General features: G+C 39.7%; 1 protein-coding gene across 1 annotated transcript; it reads right to left on the minus strand.

Annotated features, from left to right (window-relative positions):
- Positions 1–8,242: 8,242 nt before the first annotated feature.
- On the minus strand, positions 8,243–8,831 carry LOC106094122 (acyl-CoA-binding protein). The gene is made up of 2 exons (XM_013261308.2): positions 8,759–8,831; positions 8,243–8,685 (listed from the first exon to the last, which is right to left on the minus strand). The coding sequence occupies exons 1-2, from the start codon at positions 8,765–8,767 to the stop codon at positions 8,446–8,448; spliced, it is 249 nt and encodes an 82-aa protein (XP_013116762.1). The 5' UTR covers positions 8,768–8,831; the 3' UTR covers positions 8,243–8,445.
- Positions 8,832–16,770: the final 7,939 nt, after the last annotated feature.

Consider the following 16,770-nt stretch of genomic DNA (forward strand, 5'->3'; position numbering starts at 1 on the left):
CAAACCAATAAATAAAGCAGCTTTCACAAACAATGTAAAAGGCGTTTGTCGAAGGCTAAAGTAAGTGCAGTGGTCCCCAGGGTCAACTTAAGGACTCACAAACCTTAAGTGAAGTCGCACCACAAGTTAATTAGAATCCACGCACAGTGGGAGTAATTCGAAACAAGAGGGATCGTACTTATTTCGACTGGGCTGAATCTTATATACCCTCCACCATGGATCGCATTTGTCGAGTTCTTTGCGCGGCATCTCTTTTTAGGCAAACAAAGAACAATGGATAAGAATTGTTATGCTATTGGAGCTATATCAAGTTATAGACCGTTTCGGACTATAAATGAATTGAATGCTGAAAACCATAGTAAAAGTCATTGGGGTAATATTTTAGTCCATTCGGATAAGGATTGCGCCTTCTAGGGGCTCACGAAGCGTAATCGGGATATCGGTTTATATGGGAGTTGTAGCTACATATAGATTTAGACCATATGTTCAAGATCATGGGAGAAGCCTTTATGCAAAATTTCAGCCAAATCGGATAAGCACTGCGCCATCTAGTGGCTCAAGAAGTCAAGATCCAAAATCGGTTTATATGGCAGCTATATCAGGTTATGGACCGATTTGAACCATACTCAGCACAGTTGTTGGAAGTTATAATAAAACACTTCATGCAAAATTTCAGCCAAATCTGATGAGAAGTGCGCCATCTAGTGGCTCAAGAAGTCTAGATCCAAGATCGGTTTATATGGCAGCTATATCAGGTTATGAACCGATTTGAACCATACTTAGCACAGCAGTTGGAAGTCATAACAAAACACTTCATACAAAATTTCAGCCAAATCTGATGAGAAGTGCGCCATCTAGTGACTCAAGAAGTCAAAATCCAAGATCGGTTTATATTGCAGCTTTATCAGGTTATGAACCGATTCAAGCCATACTTGGCACAGTTGTTGGAAGTCATAACGAAACAATTCATGGAAAATTTCAGCCAATCTGTTAAGAATTCGCCATCTAGTGGCTCAAGAAGTCAAGATCAAAGATCGGTTTATATGGCAGCCAAAGAGAAGTACCTAATAACTTTCTTTTGATACCCATATGGGCCAAAGCGGTTAAAGTACCCTGTTGGGTGGTGTTTTTGGGGGTGGAGGACCCCCCCCCCGACACTTATGGTGTCATTTTAATACTTTTTTCGTTCTCTATTCGTAAATACCTTTCTATTGATACCCATATTGTCCCAATCGCTAAACATGTCCGTTCGGGTTAGTTTTGGGATGGGGCTTCCCCCTTGGTTTTTTGACCCCGAAAATTTTATATCAATTTCGTGTTTTTGGGGTACCATAGCAAAATTTCGCTTAAATCGGTGCACCCTCCTCCGATATCAAACGTTTTTGAAAATTGGGTTATGGGGGAGGGTCCGCCCCTTCGGATATTAAAATATGTAGTACCTTAATTTTACCGTAGACTCAACCATCTGTGAAAATTTCACAAAATTGGTTCAGCCAATTTTGAGTCTATACTGAACAGACAAACAAACTAACAAACAAAGCGCAAAATGTCATCATTTTTATACCCACCACCATATGACGGGGGTATTCTAATCTAGTCATTCCTCGAAATATTGATCTAGGACCCCATAAAGTATATATATTCTTGATCGTCTCGACATTCTGAGTCGACCTACCCATGTCCGACCGACCATCCGTCGGTCGAAATCACGATAGCGGTCGCACGCGTGAAACTAGTCGCTTGAATTTTTGCACATATGTAGGTCGTTGAGAATTGCTAATGGGCCATATCGGTCCAGATTTAGATATAGCTCCCACATAAACCGATCATCCGATTTGACTTCTTGAGCCCCTGGAAGCTGCAATTTTTTTCCGATTTGGCTGAAATTTTGCACGTAGTGTCCTATTATAACTTCCAACAACTGTGCCAGGTGCGGTTCAAATCGGTGAAGAACGTGATATAGCTCACATATAAACCGATCTCCCGATTTGATTTCTTTAGCCCTTTCAAGCCGCAATTTTTATCCGCGGTGTTCGTGTATGACTTGCAACAACTGCGCCATGTACGGTTTGAATCGGTGAAGAACCTGATATAGCTCCCATATAAACCGATCCTCCGATTTGACTTCATGAGCCTCTGGAAGCCTCAATTTTCATCGGATTTGGGTGACATTTTGCACATAGTGTTTCGTTGTGACTTCCAATAACTGTGTCAAGTACGGTTTGAATTGGTTTATAACCTGATATAGCTCCCATACAAACCGATCTCCCGATTTGACTTCTTGAGCCCCTAGCAAAAAATTTGGACATAGTATTCTGTTATGACTTCCAACAACTTAGGCTAGTATGGTCCAAATCGGTCAAGAACATGATATAGCTCCCATATAAACCGATCTCCCGATTTGACTTCTTGAGCCCCTGTAAGCCTCAATTTTTTCCGATTTGGCTGATATTTAGCATATAGTGTTCTGTTATTACTCTCAATCTCAAACTGTGGCAAGTGCGGCCCAAATCAGTCTATAACCAGATATGGTTAGGTAGGTTAGGTAAGAGTGGCAGTCCTTTACATACTTCCTTAGACAATTTAAAGTCAATTGTGAGACCACAGTAGCGGCAGACCAAGGCTTCTGGCGGGAATCAAACCCCTGCCGGGGCGCCCTATAACCAGATATAGCTTCCATATTTTAGAAGAATCCATGGTGGTGGGTTCTCAAGTTACGGCCCGGTCTATAAAGAGATTCCGGGCAACGAACTTGGCAAATGCGATGCATAAAGGATTCGTCTTGGCCGAACTTAGGACGCTTTTACTTGTTTTTTTACAATTTGTCATTTTAACATCGTATTTTTCAAACTCACCATTTTATCACCCTAAATTATTTAGTGTGTCAAGATGAAAGTCATTATAACTTTTAAAAGCATAGTTTTAGGCGCCACTTAAGTGTAATCTATCTCAGCCGTTTTTTTTTCTAATAATAATTGTCTCATATATATATTTTTAAAGATAAGAAATAAACTTAAAATAAAAATTTATTAAAAACACTCCAGCATTGTACTTGTGACATACATGGCTACATATATATATATATATATATATATATATATATATATATATATATATATATATATATATATATATATATATATATATATATATATATATATATATATATATATATATACATTGAAATAAGCATATTATGTACAACCACTGAGTAAAAGATTATCACTATTGGCTCTTATAGTATCAATAATTTGGGTTTGTGGTTAATTTGTTTTTGCTTTTTTCTGCTTATAAGTTTCCTTCCACCTGATGGTTAGTCATCAGACCACAATGATTGATTTATTTATTTATGACGTGGATCGGAAAACGGTGGCATGGCATGTATTGAATTAATCATTACAACGTTTGCTAATAAAAATAATTGTTTTTCGGCAGACATTCTATGAAATTGCTTCAGTAGAAACAACATCTGCAAAGATAACAAGTAAAAAGGCGTTGCGTACGGCCAGGCCGTACTTTGGGTACCCACCACCTCGGGTGGGTACACCTTTCGTCAAAATCCGGTGAAAAATTTGTACCTTATGCCCCATAGCAGCTATATCGAAATATGTTCCGATTTGGACAAAATACTAAGAAATACAAGTCATTGTTCAATTGTGTAAAACAAAATATTGGTCTCTTTAGTAACTATATCTAAAGATAAACCGATCTTAACCATAGACGACACGGATGTCGAAAGCCTAACATAAGTCACTATGTCAAATTTCAGTGAAATCGGATTATAAATGCGCCTTTTATGGGGCCAAGACTTTGAATTGAGATATCGGTCTATATGGCATCTCTATCCAAATCTGGACTGATTTGGGCCAAGTTGCAGAAAAGGGCCTAACTCAACTCAATGTCCCAAATTTCGGCGAAATCCAACAATGAATGCGCCTTTTATAGGCTCAAAACCCTAAATCGAGAGATCGGTCTATATGGCAGCTATATGCAAATCTTGATCGATCTAGGCCAAATTGAAGAAAGATGTCGAAGGTTGTATCACAACTCACTGCCCCAAATTTCAGCGGCATCGGACAATAAATGCGCCTTTTATGGGCTCAAAACCTTAAATCGAGAGATCGGTCTATATGGCAGCTATATGCAAATCTTGATCGATCTAGACCAAAATGCACAAATATGTCGAGGGGCTTAATTCAACTCACTGTCCCAAATGTCGGCGACATCAGACAATAAATGCCCCTTTTATGGGCTCTGAACCTTAGATCGGTCTATATGGCAGCTATATCCAAATCTGAACCGATCTGGTCCAAATTGAAGAAGAATCTCGAAGGGCCTAACACAGCTCACTGTCCTAAATTTCGGCGACATTGGACAATAAATGCACCTTTTATGGCCCCAAAACCTGAAATCGAGAGATCGATCTATATGGCAGCTATATCTAAATCTGAACCGATCAGGTCCAAATTGACGAAAGATGTCGAAGGGCCTAACACAGCTCACTGTCCCAAATTTCGGCAACATCAGACAATAAATGCATCTTTTATGGGCTCTGAACCTTAGATCGAGAGATCGGTCTATATGGCAGCTATATCCAAATTTGGACCGATCTGGGCCAACTTGACGAAAGTTGTCGAAGGTCCTAACACAACTCACTGTCCCAAATTTTGGCAAAATCGGACAATAAATGCGCCTTTTATAGGTGCAAGACTTTAAATCGAGAGATCGGTCTATATGGCAGCTATATCCAAATCTGGACCGATGTGGGCCATATTGCAGAGGTATGTCGAGGGACTTAAACTTACTCACTGTCCCAAATTTCATCAAAATCGGATAATAAATGTGGCTTTTATGGGCCTAAGACCCCAAAATCGGCGGATCGGTCTATATGGGGGCTATATCTAGATAAAGGACCTCCCCCTTACCATAATTTTCAGAAACGCCAGATTTCGGAGATGCGTGGTGCGATTTAAGGGAAATTTTATGTGCTCTCATATACTACCCCAAAAATAAAAATTTGGTATCCAAATTTCGGATGGGGTACCTAGGGGGGCCGCCCCACCCCCAAAACCTACCAAACATATATTTAGACCAATCACGCCAATATGGGACTCAAATGAAAGGTATTTTAAATAAGAAACGTATCTGATATCCAATTGTCGGGCCAAGTGTTAGGGGGACCACATCAAGCCCCAAGACACCCATAAATCAGACATATTTACCGACCATGGCAATATGGGACTCAAATGAAAGGTATTTGCGAGTAGAATACGAATTTAATATCCAAACGTGGGACCAAGTGTTTGGGGGACCACCCCTTCCCCAAAACACCCCCCAAACAGGACTTATTTACTGACCACGGGAATATGGGGCTTAAATAAAAGGTATTTGAGTGTAGGATACGATCCCGATATCCAAATATGGGACCAAGTGTTTGGGGGGCCGCCTCTCACCAAAAACATCCCCCAAAGAGGACAAATTTACGCCCATATCAATATGGGGCTCAAAGGAAAGGTCTTTGGGAGTTAAGGACGAATCTGATATCAATATTCGGGAAAAGTTTCTATGGGGCCACCCCACCCCCAAAACACCACCCAAATAGGAAGTATTTGGTGACTATTGCAATATGGGACTCAAATGAGAGGTATTTTAGAGTAGGACACGAATCTGAAAGTCATTTTCAAGGCCGAGTCACTGAGTGGCCGCCCATTCCTCAAAAAACCCCCAAGTTTCATGGTCATGTTTGCCGACTTTGGAAATATGGGGCTCAAATGAAAGGTATTTGGAAGTAGACCACGAATCTGATATCAACATTAGGGGCCAACTGTCTAGGGGCCGTCCCACCACCATAACAACCCCCAAATAGGAAGTATTTGCTCACCAAGACAATTTTGGGTCTAAAAGAGGGTGGAACTAAATATTCATAGTTTTTAGGGCAAATACCCCAAACCGGACATATTTGCTGACTTTTCCAATAAGGAGTTCAAATGCGATTAGAAAACGAATTTGATATACAATTTTGATGCCGATGGCAATATGGGTTTCAAATAAATGATATATAGATATATGAGAATAGAGCACGTTGCTGTAATATTTTCCGGGTTTAGTGTTTGGGGGACCACTCCAATCCCCAAAACACCCCTAAATCGGGCATATTTACCGACCATGTGGATGTCGAGCTTAAATGAAAGGTTTTTGGGGGGGTAGAGCAAGAATTGCTTCCCATTTTCAGGACCAATTTTCTGGGGGTCTATCCCTTTCCCAAAATACTCCACAATATATGAGAATAGAGCACGTTGCTGTAATATTTTCCGGGCTTAGTGTTTGGGGGACCACTCCAATCGCCAAAACACCCCTAAATCGAGCATATTTACCGACCATGTCAATGTGGAGCTTAAATAAAAGGTATTGGAGGGTAGAGCAAGAATTGCTTCCCATTTTCGGGACGAAATTTCTGGGGGTCTACCCCTTTCCCAAAATACCCCACAAACAGCAATATTTTTACTGATCATCGCAATATGGGGCTCAAATAAAAGTATTTGGGAGTGGAATACGAATTTGATATCTAAATGCAGGACCATGTATTTAGGGCATCACTCCTTTCCCAAAAAACCCCCAAAGGGAAAAAATTTTTCAACCATGCCATTATGTGGCTCAAATGAAAGGAATTTGAGATTGGAAAACTAATTTGATAACCTATTAAGCCAATGGCAATATGGGGTTAAAATAAATCGTATTTGAGAGAAGAGCACGATGCTGATATTTTTTCAGGGCCAAATATCTGGGGGACCACCTCTCCCCCGATAACACCCCTAAATCAGACATCATGAGAATATCGGGCTGAAATGAAGTATTTTAAGAATGGAGTACTCCTTACATCGAAACTTAAATTCTTAGACCAATAAAGAGCATGTGGGATTCAGATAAAAGCACTTCTATTGTTAAACTGTTTGTCAAGTTAGCATGGTATTTCACTAAAAGATCTTTAATTGTCGAAAATAAATGTTCCAAGGAAACTTTTGTTCCATATAAAGTAAAAGAAGGCGCAGCGGAGCGGGCCCGGGTCAGCTAGTATGTATATATCTATCGCCCGATTTTCACTCCTAGAGTCACAGCAAGCGCATTTATTGACCCATCTTGCCAAAGGTATAGCTCCCATATATAAGTTCATCCGATTTTCGGAAATATTGCAGGAAAGTGCTAATTTTTTAACCGATTCTCTAGAAATTTTGCGGGAAGGATATTCTTATGACTCTCAATATTACTGGTGAATTTCATAGAAATCGGCCCAGTTTTAGATATAGCTGTCATATATGTATGGTTGCCCAAAAAGTAATTGCGGATTTTTCATATAGTCGACGTTGACAAATTTTTTCAACGGCTTGTGACTCTGTAATTGCATTCTTTCTTCTGTCAGTTATCAGCTGTTACTTTTAGCTTGCTTCAGAAAAAAAGTGTAAAAAAGTATATTTGATTAAAGTTCATTCTAAGTTTTATTAAAAATGCATTCACTTTCTTTTAAAAAATCCGCAATTACTTTTTGGGCAACCCAATATATTGACAGATTTTCACCCCCAGAGCCACTGCAAGCGCATTGTTTGACCAATCTAGCCAAAAATTTTGCACAACGCTTTCCTCGACGACTACCACATTATCTGAGAAGTTTGCTCGAAATAGGTTCAGAATTAGATATAGCTTCCATATCTATGTTCGACAGATTTTGGGTAATTTGCAATAATGTTGTCATTTGTCACCCGTAGTTGTTACAGTTTGGACATATTTGCTCGCCGGGGTCCATCAAAATTGGTTCAGAATTGTCCCACATTGTACTTATAGGGTAGGTGTAGGGTAGGGAGGCCAACCTATGACGCTGAACGCCTGGGTTCGAATCCTGGCGAGACCATTAGAAAAAAAATTTCATCGGTGGTTTTCTCCTCCTAATGCTGGCAACATTTGTGAGGAACTATGTCATGTAAAAACTTCTCTCCCAAGAAGTGTGGCACTGCGACACGCCATTTGGACTCGGCTATAAAAAGGAGGTGCCTTCTCATTGAGCTTAAACTTGAATCGGACTGCACTCATTGATTTGTGAGAAGAAGTTTGCCCCTGTTCCTAAGTGGAATGGGCAAAATTTGCATTTGCATTTGCATTTACTGGTTACATATCTAGATGAGAAGCTTCAATATGCCATCAACCTTCCATGGGCCACCTTATGGCACAAAATTAATTTGCAACATTCATATATGAACTGGTCTTAGGTTATTTTATTTTAAAATGTGTTTTTTTTTTAATGTCCAGCTAAATGAAATACAAACTACAACGGTATAAAAAAAAGACATGACTACTTTTCCTACATTTAGAGAGGTCCAAACGATGGCAGGAGAAATCATCAGAAACCACTAACCACAGGGGGTGACATCCTTAAATTGCATTTGAATGCATTGTCTATTGGTATTTGGGGGCATATTTGTGATAGACTTCAATGTATTTGGCCTTGGCATCTTCAGCGCTGACACCAGCCTTATCCTTCCAGGCTTTCCACATGGCCTTGCGGACGGCATCCTCGGGCTCATCGCTGGTGCAATCGCCAACGGTGGCTTGTTTGTAATAGCCGTAGAATTCCAAGAATTCCTCCTGGCTGGGCTTCTTGCTGAAGTTCTTGGCTTTTTCAACGATTTCTTCAAACTGCAAGAGATTAGATTAGGAAAAAAAATGTCCATTATTTTACAAATTATAACTAATGTTTGGCAAAACTCACGGTCAACATGTTGGGCTACTGTTTTAGTTGCTTAATACCAAACAAATAAATGAAGTTGCAGTCGAACACCACGATTTATATATGTGACGATGGCTGGTTGCCCCGCACACAATCATAAATTTTTTTCCAAATCTTATCAATTGCACTTGGAAAGTTAAGCAAACGTAGCATATGACAAGGAGGCCAATCTACGGCCAAATGCCCTTTGGCTTTCTCACTTTGCCCCAATAGTAGTCATATATTGGGTTGCCCAAAAAGTAATTGCGGATTTTTTAAAAGAAAATAAATGCATTTTTAATAAAACTTAGAATGAATAATCAAATATACTTTTTTTACACGTTTTTTTTCTAAAGCAAGCTAAAAGTAACAGCTGATAACTGACAGAAGAAAGAATGCAATTACCGAGTCACAAGCCGTTGCAAAAAATTTGTCAACGCCGACTATATGAAAAATCCGCAATTACTTTTTGGGCAACTCAATACATAGTACACATGTATGTACACTTTAGGTAATACATCAACTTATCTGTGCTTGTCCATTTCTGCAATTTTTCCGATTGGATTTTTTTTTTTTACTGCCCTCATAATGGGAACCTCTCCATGTAATATATATGGCAAAAGATAACATAACGAATGCAGTGTATTCAAAAAATAAGGCCATATTGGCCTTTTTTATGTAGCGCCATGGTAAGATGTTTAACGAAAATGTTGGGTTTGGTCAGGTTGAAGGAGAGTGGTTTTACACCGATTAACTTATGGGCTGCTTAACATTTTCCAATCGAGATTTCTTCTCATTTTAAACTGTTCGGTATCTCAACCCCCTGGAACAAAAAGGCTTTTTCTTTGGGTCTGTTTTAATTACTACCCCAATGTTTGTTCATTGATAATCTTTACCGGCGCTGCTATCATATTTTCAGGTTCATACATATCTACACAGCACCTGTATATAGTGATAAGGAGTTTTTTTCCATTTGGGGAAATTAATCACTACTCTCCCCATCATGTTTTGCGAATATGCTGTTTTTTTTTTGGTTATTACGTGTCCATATTGGCAGTGACAAAGCCCATAAATTTGTGTACCCTCCAACATAGAATGGGTATACTTAGTTCGCCATTCCGTTTGTTATATTGGGTTGCCCAAAAAGTAATTGCGGATTTTTTAAAAGAAAGTAAATGCATTTTTAATACAACTTAGAATGAACTTTTAACAAATATACTTTTTTTACACGTTTTTTTCTAAAGCAAGCTTAAAGTAACAGCTGATAACTGACAGAAGAAAGAATGCAATTACAGAGTCACAAGCCGTTGAAAAAATTTGTCAACGCCGACTATATGAAAAATACGCAATTACTTTTTGGGCAACCCAATACATCCAAATACTAGCTGACCCGGGCCCGCTCCGCTGCGCCTTCTTTAACTTTATATGGAACAAAAAATTCCTTGGAATATTTATTTTTGGACAAATAAAGATCTTTTAGTGAAATACCATGCAAACTTGACTAACAGTTTAACAATAGAAGTGCCTTAATCTGAATCCCACATGATCTTTATTGGTCAACGAATTTAAGTTTGGATGTGAGGTGTACTCCATTCTTAAAATACTTAATTTCAGCCCGATATTCTCATGATGTCTAATTTAGGGGTGTTTTCGGGGGAGAGGCCCTGAAAAAATATCAGCACCGTGCTCTTCTCTCAAATGCCATTTATTTAAACCCCATATTGCCATTGGCTTAAGAGGCGTTTACAGGATGAGGCGTCCCCCAAACACTTGGCCACAAAATAGGTTAACAAATTCGTTTTTCAATCTCAAATACCTTTGAGCCACATATTGGCATGGTTGAAAATGTGGGTGGATGTAAGGTATACTCCATTCTTAAAATACTTAATTTCAGCCCGATATTCTCATGATGTCTGATTTAGTGGTGTTTTCGGGGGAGAGATGGTCCCCCAGATACTTGGCCCCCTAACCTTGGCTTTGTTAAAAAATTTTTTCCCTTTTGGGGGTTTTTTGGGAAAGGGGTGATGCCCTAAATACATGGTCCTACATTTAGATATCAAATTCGTATTCCACTCCCAAATACCTTTATGTGAGTCCCATATTGCGATGGCCACTAAAAAATTGCTGTTTGTGGGGTATTTTGGAAAAGGCGTAGACCCCCAGAAAATTGGTCCCGAAAATGGGTAGCAATTTTTGGTCTACCCCCCAAAACCTTTCATTTAAGCTCCACATTGACATGGTCGGTAAATATGCCCGATTTAGGGGTGTTTTGGGGATTGGAGTGGGCCTCCAAACATTAAGCTCGGAAAATATATCAGCAACGTGCTCTATTCTCATATATCTTGTGGGGTATTTTGGGAAAGGGGTAGACCCCCAGAAAATTGGTCCCGAAAATGGGAAGCAATTCTTGCTCTACCCCCCCCAAAAACCTTTCATTTAAGCTCGACATCCACATGGTCGGTAAATATGCTCGATTTAGGGGTGTTTTGGGGATTGGAGTGGTCCTCCAAACACTAAGCCCGGAAAATATATCAGCAACGTGCTCGATTCTCATATATCTTGTGGGGTATTTTGGGAAAGGCGTAGACCCCCAAACAAATTGGTCCCGAAAATGGGTAGCAATTCTTGGTCTACCCTCCGATATCTTTCATTTAAGCTCCACATTGACATGGTCCGTAAATATGCCCGATTTAAGGGTGTTTTGGGGATTGGAGTGGGCCTCCAAACACTAAGCTCGGAAAATATATCAGCAACGTGCTCTATTCTCATATATCTTGTGGGGTATTTTGGGAAAGGGGTAGACCCCCAGAAAATTGGTCCCGAAAATGGGAAGCATTTCTTGCTCTACCCCCCAAAACCTTTCATTTAAGCTCCACATTGACATGGTCGGTAAATATGCCCGATTTAGGGGTGTTTTGGGGATTGGGGTGGTCCCCCAAACAATAAGCCCAGAAAATATTACAGCAACGTGATCTACTCTCATATATCTTGTGGGGTATTTTGGGAAAGGCGTAGACCCCCAAACAAATTGGTCCCGAAAATGGGAAGCAATTCTTGCTCTACCCCCCAAAAAACCTTTCATTTAAGCTCGACATCCACATGGTCGGTAAATATGCCCGATTTAGGGGTGTTTTGGGGATTGGGGTGGTCCTCCAAACACTAAGCTCGGAAAATATTACAGCAACGTGCTCTATTCTCATATATTTTGTGGGGTATTTTGGGAAAGGGGTAGACCCCCAGAAAATTCGTCCCGAAAATGGGAAGCAATTCTTGCTCTACCCCCCAAAACCTTTCATTTAATCTCCACATTGACATGGTCGGTAAATATGCCCGATTTAGGGGTATTTTGGGGATTGGAGTGGTCCCCCAAACACTAAGCTCGGAAAATATATCAGCAACGTGCTCGATTGCTCAGTTGGCCGCGAATGTTGATATCAGATTCGTGGTCTACTTCCAAATACCTTTCATTTGAGCCCCATATTTCCAAAGTGGGCCAACATGACCATGAAACTTGGGGGGTGTTTTGAGGGATGGGCGGCCATCCAGTGACTCGGCCTTGAAAATGACTATCAGATTCGTGTCCTACTCTAAAATACCTCTTATTTGAGCCTCATATTGCAATAGTCACCAAATACTTCCTATTTGGGTGGTGTTGTGGAGGTGGGGTGGCCCCGTAGACACTTTTCCCGAATATTGTTATCAAATTCGTGATTTACTCCCAAAAACCTTTCATTTAAGCCCCATATTGCTATGGTCGTAAATTTGTCCCCTTTGGGGGATGTTTCAATATTCCCGTGGTCAGTAAATAAGTCCTGTTTAGGGGGATATTTTGGGGAAGGGTTGGACCCCCAGAAAGCTGGTCCCACATTTGGATATCAGATTCGTATTCTACTCGCAAATACCTTTCATTTGAGTCGCATATTGCCATGGTCGGTAAATATGTCCGATTTAGGGGTATCTTGGGGCTTGATGTGGTCCCCCTAGCACTTGGTCCGACAGTTGGATATCAGATACGTTTTCTTATCCTAAATACCTTTCATTTGAGTCCCATATTGTCGTGGTTGGTGTAAATATATGTTTGGTAGGTTTTGGGGGTGGGGCAGCCCCCCTAGGTACCCCATCCGAAATTTGTGAGAGCACACAAAATTTCGCTGAAATCGCACCACCCATCTTCGAGATCTGGCGTTTCTGAAAAATAGGGTAAGGGGGAGGGTCTGCCCCCCCTTCAGATATCAAAAAATTTAGTACCCTATTTTCACCACAAACATACAAACAAACCTACAAACAAACACAAATTGATTTTTATATATAAGATATATATATATATATATATATATATATATATATATATATATATATATATATATATATATATATATATATATATATATATATATATATATATATATATATGATCTCGCCAGGATTCGAACCCAGGCGTTCGGCGGACATGCTAAGCTCTGCGCTACGGTGGCCTTCCTTCTAAATCCATTTAGCCCTGTTTAAACTGTCGGTCCGTCCGTCTGTCGAAGTACCCAGCGAACACCCCTCCTCCTCCCCTGTAGATTATAAATATGGCATAAAACATTAGGTGCAAGTAACGGGAGGTCGCCCAACCCCAAATACTCCCAAATGAGCATATTAGCCGACCATGGCTATATGGGACTGAAATGAAAGTTATTAGGGAGTAGATTACAAATGCAAATTTTGCCCATGAACATTCCACTAAGGAACAGGGGCTAATTTCTCACATATCAAAGAGTACAGTCCGATTCAGGTTTTTAAGCTCAATGAGAAGGAATCTTCATTTAAAAGCCTAGACCTAACGACGTGCCGCAGTGCGACACCTCTTTGTGGAGAAGTTTTTAAATGGCAGTCATACCATATGGTACAGTACCTCACAAATGTTGCCAGCATTAGAAGGGGAAAATCACCGCTTAAAATTTTTTCTGATGGTCTCGACTGGATTCGTCATAGGCGGACATGGTAACCTCTGCGCTACGGTGGCCAAATATGACATTAAAATTTGCGTTCAAGTCTAGGTGGCGCTTTTCCTCCTAAAGATACATCAAATGGGTTATTTGACCCATGACAATATGGCACTCAAATGAAAGGTATTTGAGAGTGGAAACCGAATTTGATATCCAATTTTAGAGACAAGTGTTTTGGGGTACGTCCTAAAGCACCAATATTAAGAGGGGATAAACCCCGCTTTGTCCAATGTTCTGGTCAGGATTCGAATGCGTTCAGCGTCATAGGGTAGGAAATGTCCCCACCCTAAAAAGAACTTAGAGAGTTAAAGAAGGCTCGGTGGAACGGGCCCGGTTCGGCTAGTAACCTATAAACCGATCCTGGATCTTGGAATCCTCTTGAGCCTCTAGAGGGCGCAATTTTTATCCTATTTGTAGGAAATTTTAGCCAGAGTATTTCGTTATGACTTTCACCAACTATGACAAAATCAATTCATAATCTAATATAGCTCCCATATAAACCGATCTTGGATCTTGACCCGCCAGAGGGCTTAATTCGCATCCGAATTGCCTGAAATTTTGCATGAAGTGGTTAATTATGACTTCCAATAACTGTGATGAGTATGTTCAAAAACGGTTCATAAACTGATATTGCTCCCATATAAACCGATGCTGGATCTTAGATTCTTGAGCCTATAGAGGGCGCAGTTCTGATTATGTTATGACTACCAATAACTTTGATAAGCATGGTCAAAATCGGTTCATAACCTGACTAGAGAGCTCAATTATTAACCGATTTGGGTGAAATTGTGCACAACGTGATTCGTTTTGAATTCCAACAACTGTGCCTAGTATGGTTTAAATTGGTTCATAACTTGATAAAGCTCCGATATGAACCGATCTTGGATCTTGACTTATTAAGCCTCTAGAGGGCGCAATTCTCATCTGATTTGTCTGAAATTTAACATGAAGTGTTTCGTTTAACTTCCAACAAGTGTGCTAAATATGGTTCAGATCGGTTCATAACCTGATAAAGCTCCCACATAAACCAATCCTTGATTTTGACTGCTTGAACCGCTAGAGGGCGCAATTCTTATCCGGATTGGCTGAAAGTTAGCATGAAGTGTTTTCTTTTGACTTTCACCAGCTGTGCTAAGTATGGTCACAATTGGTTAATAATCAGGATCTTGACTTCTTAATCCTCTAGAGGGCGCATTCTCATCCGATTTGTCTAAACATTTGCATGAAGTATTCCGTTCTAACTTTAAACTAATGTGCTTAGCATGGTCCAAATCGGTTCATAACCTGATATAGCTCCCATATAAACCGATCCCGGATTTTGACTGCTTGAACCGCTAGAGGGCGCAATTATTATCCGATTTGGCTGAAATTTTGCATGAATTGTTTTGCTTAAACTTACAACAACTGTGCCAAGTATAGTTCAAATCGATTCATAACCTGATATAGCAATGGTTCATGACTTCTTATAGCTCCCATATAAACCGACCGATCCTGATTATAGTTTTTGAGCCGCTAGAGGGCGCAATTTATATCCGATTTTAATGAAATTTTTCACAACTTCTTCTTCTATGGCCTTTAACCTAAGTGTTTAGAAATGGTCTGAATCGGTCTTTAACCTGATATAGCTCCCATAATACACAGATACCCCGATTTTACTTCTTAAAGCCACAATAGGGCGCAACTGTTATCCGTTTGGGCTGAGCTCGTACACAATGTCTTCTATTTTGGTCTTCAAGAGCCAAAAAAAAATCGTTTCATAAGTTTCTATACCTCCAATAGCATACAAATTCTTATCAATTATCTCTTGTTTGCCCATGAAGAGATATCGGACAAAGTATTTGACAAATGCAATCCATGGTGGAGGGTATATAAGATTCGGCCTGACCAAACTTAGCACACTTTTACTTGTTCAAATTTTATTGCTATGCAGCTGAGTAATCTTTAATGAAAACGGGGAAATTTTCGTATTGCCTATTTATTGTACATAAATGTTTAATTTTTGCTGAAATTGGCATGTGGTAACAAAAAGCAGAAAAGTAAAATTGGTTTTATTAGAAAGGGATCCTTTCAAGTTGAATGATTAATCGTTAGTAACACAGTACAACAGCCAATCTAAGTAATCGGAAATGCCAATTTGGGGTAATGGTATATCACAGTAGAGTAAAACCCCAAAAGAGTTAAGAGTTATATCTAAACCTAACCGAAATCGAATGGTCCTCATATTTTACAATGTATCCGATATAGTTGGGCGCGGCAAATTTAGTAATTTTTTTTACCCATCACCATAGGAGGGCGTATACCAATCTGGTCATTCCGTTTGTAACACCATCTTTGGCTTAAATTCGGCATATAGTATTCTGTTATGACTTCCACCAGCTGCGCCAGGTACGGGTCAAATCCGTTAAGAACCTGATATAGCTCCCATATAAAGCGATCACCCGATTTGACTTCTTGAGCCTCTGGAAGCCGCAATTTACTTCTGATTTGGCTGAAATTTTGCAAAGTTAACCCTTTTTGGTACTTTTTTTAGTACCTAAATGTAAAAATTTCTAAAAACTCTTATTGTCACCCAACTAAGGTTGCCATATAGTATTTAAGTACCAAAGATCAGAGCTCATAGTTTAATTAACCAAGAAAGTACCAAATAGTGCCAATTGCAGTACTAAATGTATTATTTCTCCTACTTCCGGTACGACTTGAAAAAAAAAAAATCGAGACGCTCCTTAATTTGAGCCCAAGAACATAATTTCTGCTCTTTCCGTTCTCGCTGGGCAAATGCGTACCATTTCGTACTTTTTGGTACTGTTTAGTATCTAAATACGTACGAATATCACCAAATCCAGCCTTATCCCATGCCTGTGACCCAAGACCGACATACATACAAAAATTCATGACTCTAGCTTTAGCCATTTTGGGCTGGGCGATGATCAGTTAGTCAGCTATCATTCAGTCACGCAACTTATTTAAATATATTTTCAAATTGCGTCCATGACCATAGTGGAAACCTTCTGACATACCAATGAG

This window comes from Stomoxys calcitrans, chromosome 1 (genome assembly GCF_963082655.1).
Source record: "Stomoxys calcitrans chromosome 1, idStoCalc2.1, whole genome shotgun sequence".
NCBI lineage: Eukaryota > Metazoa > Arthropoda > Insecta > Diptera > Muscidae > Stomoxys > Stomoxys calcitrans.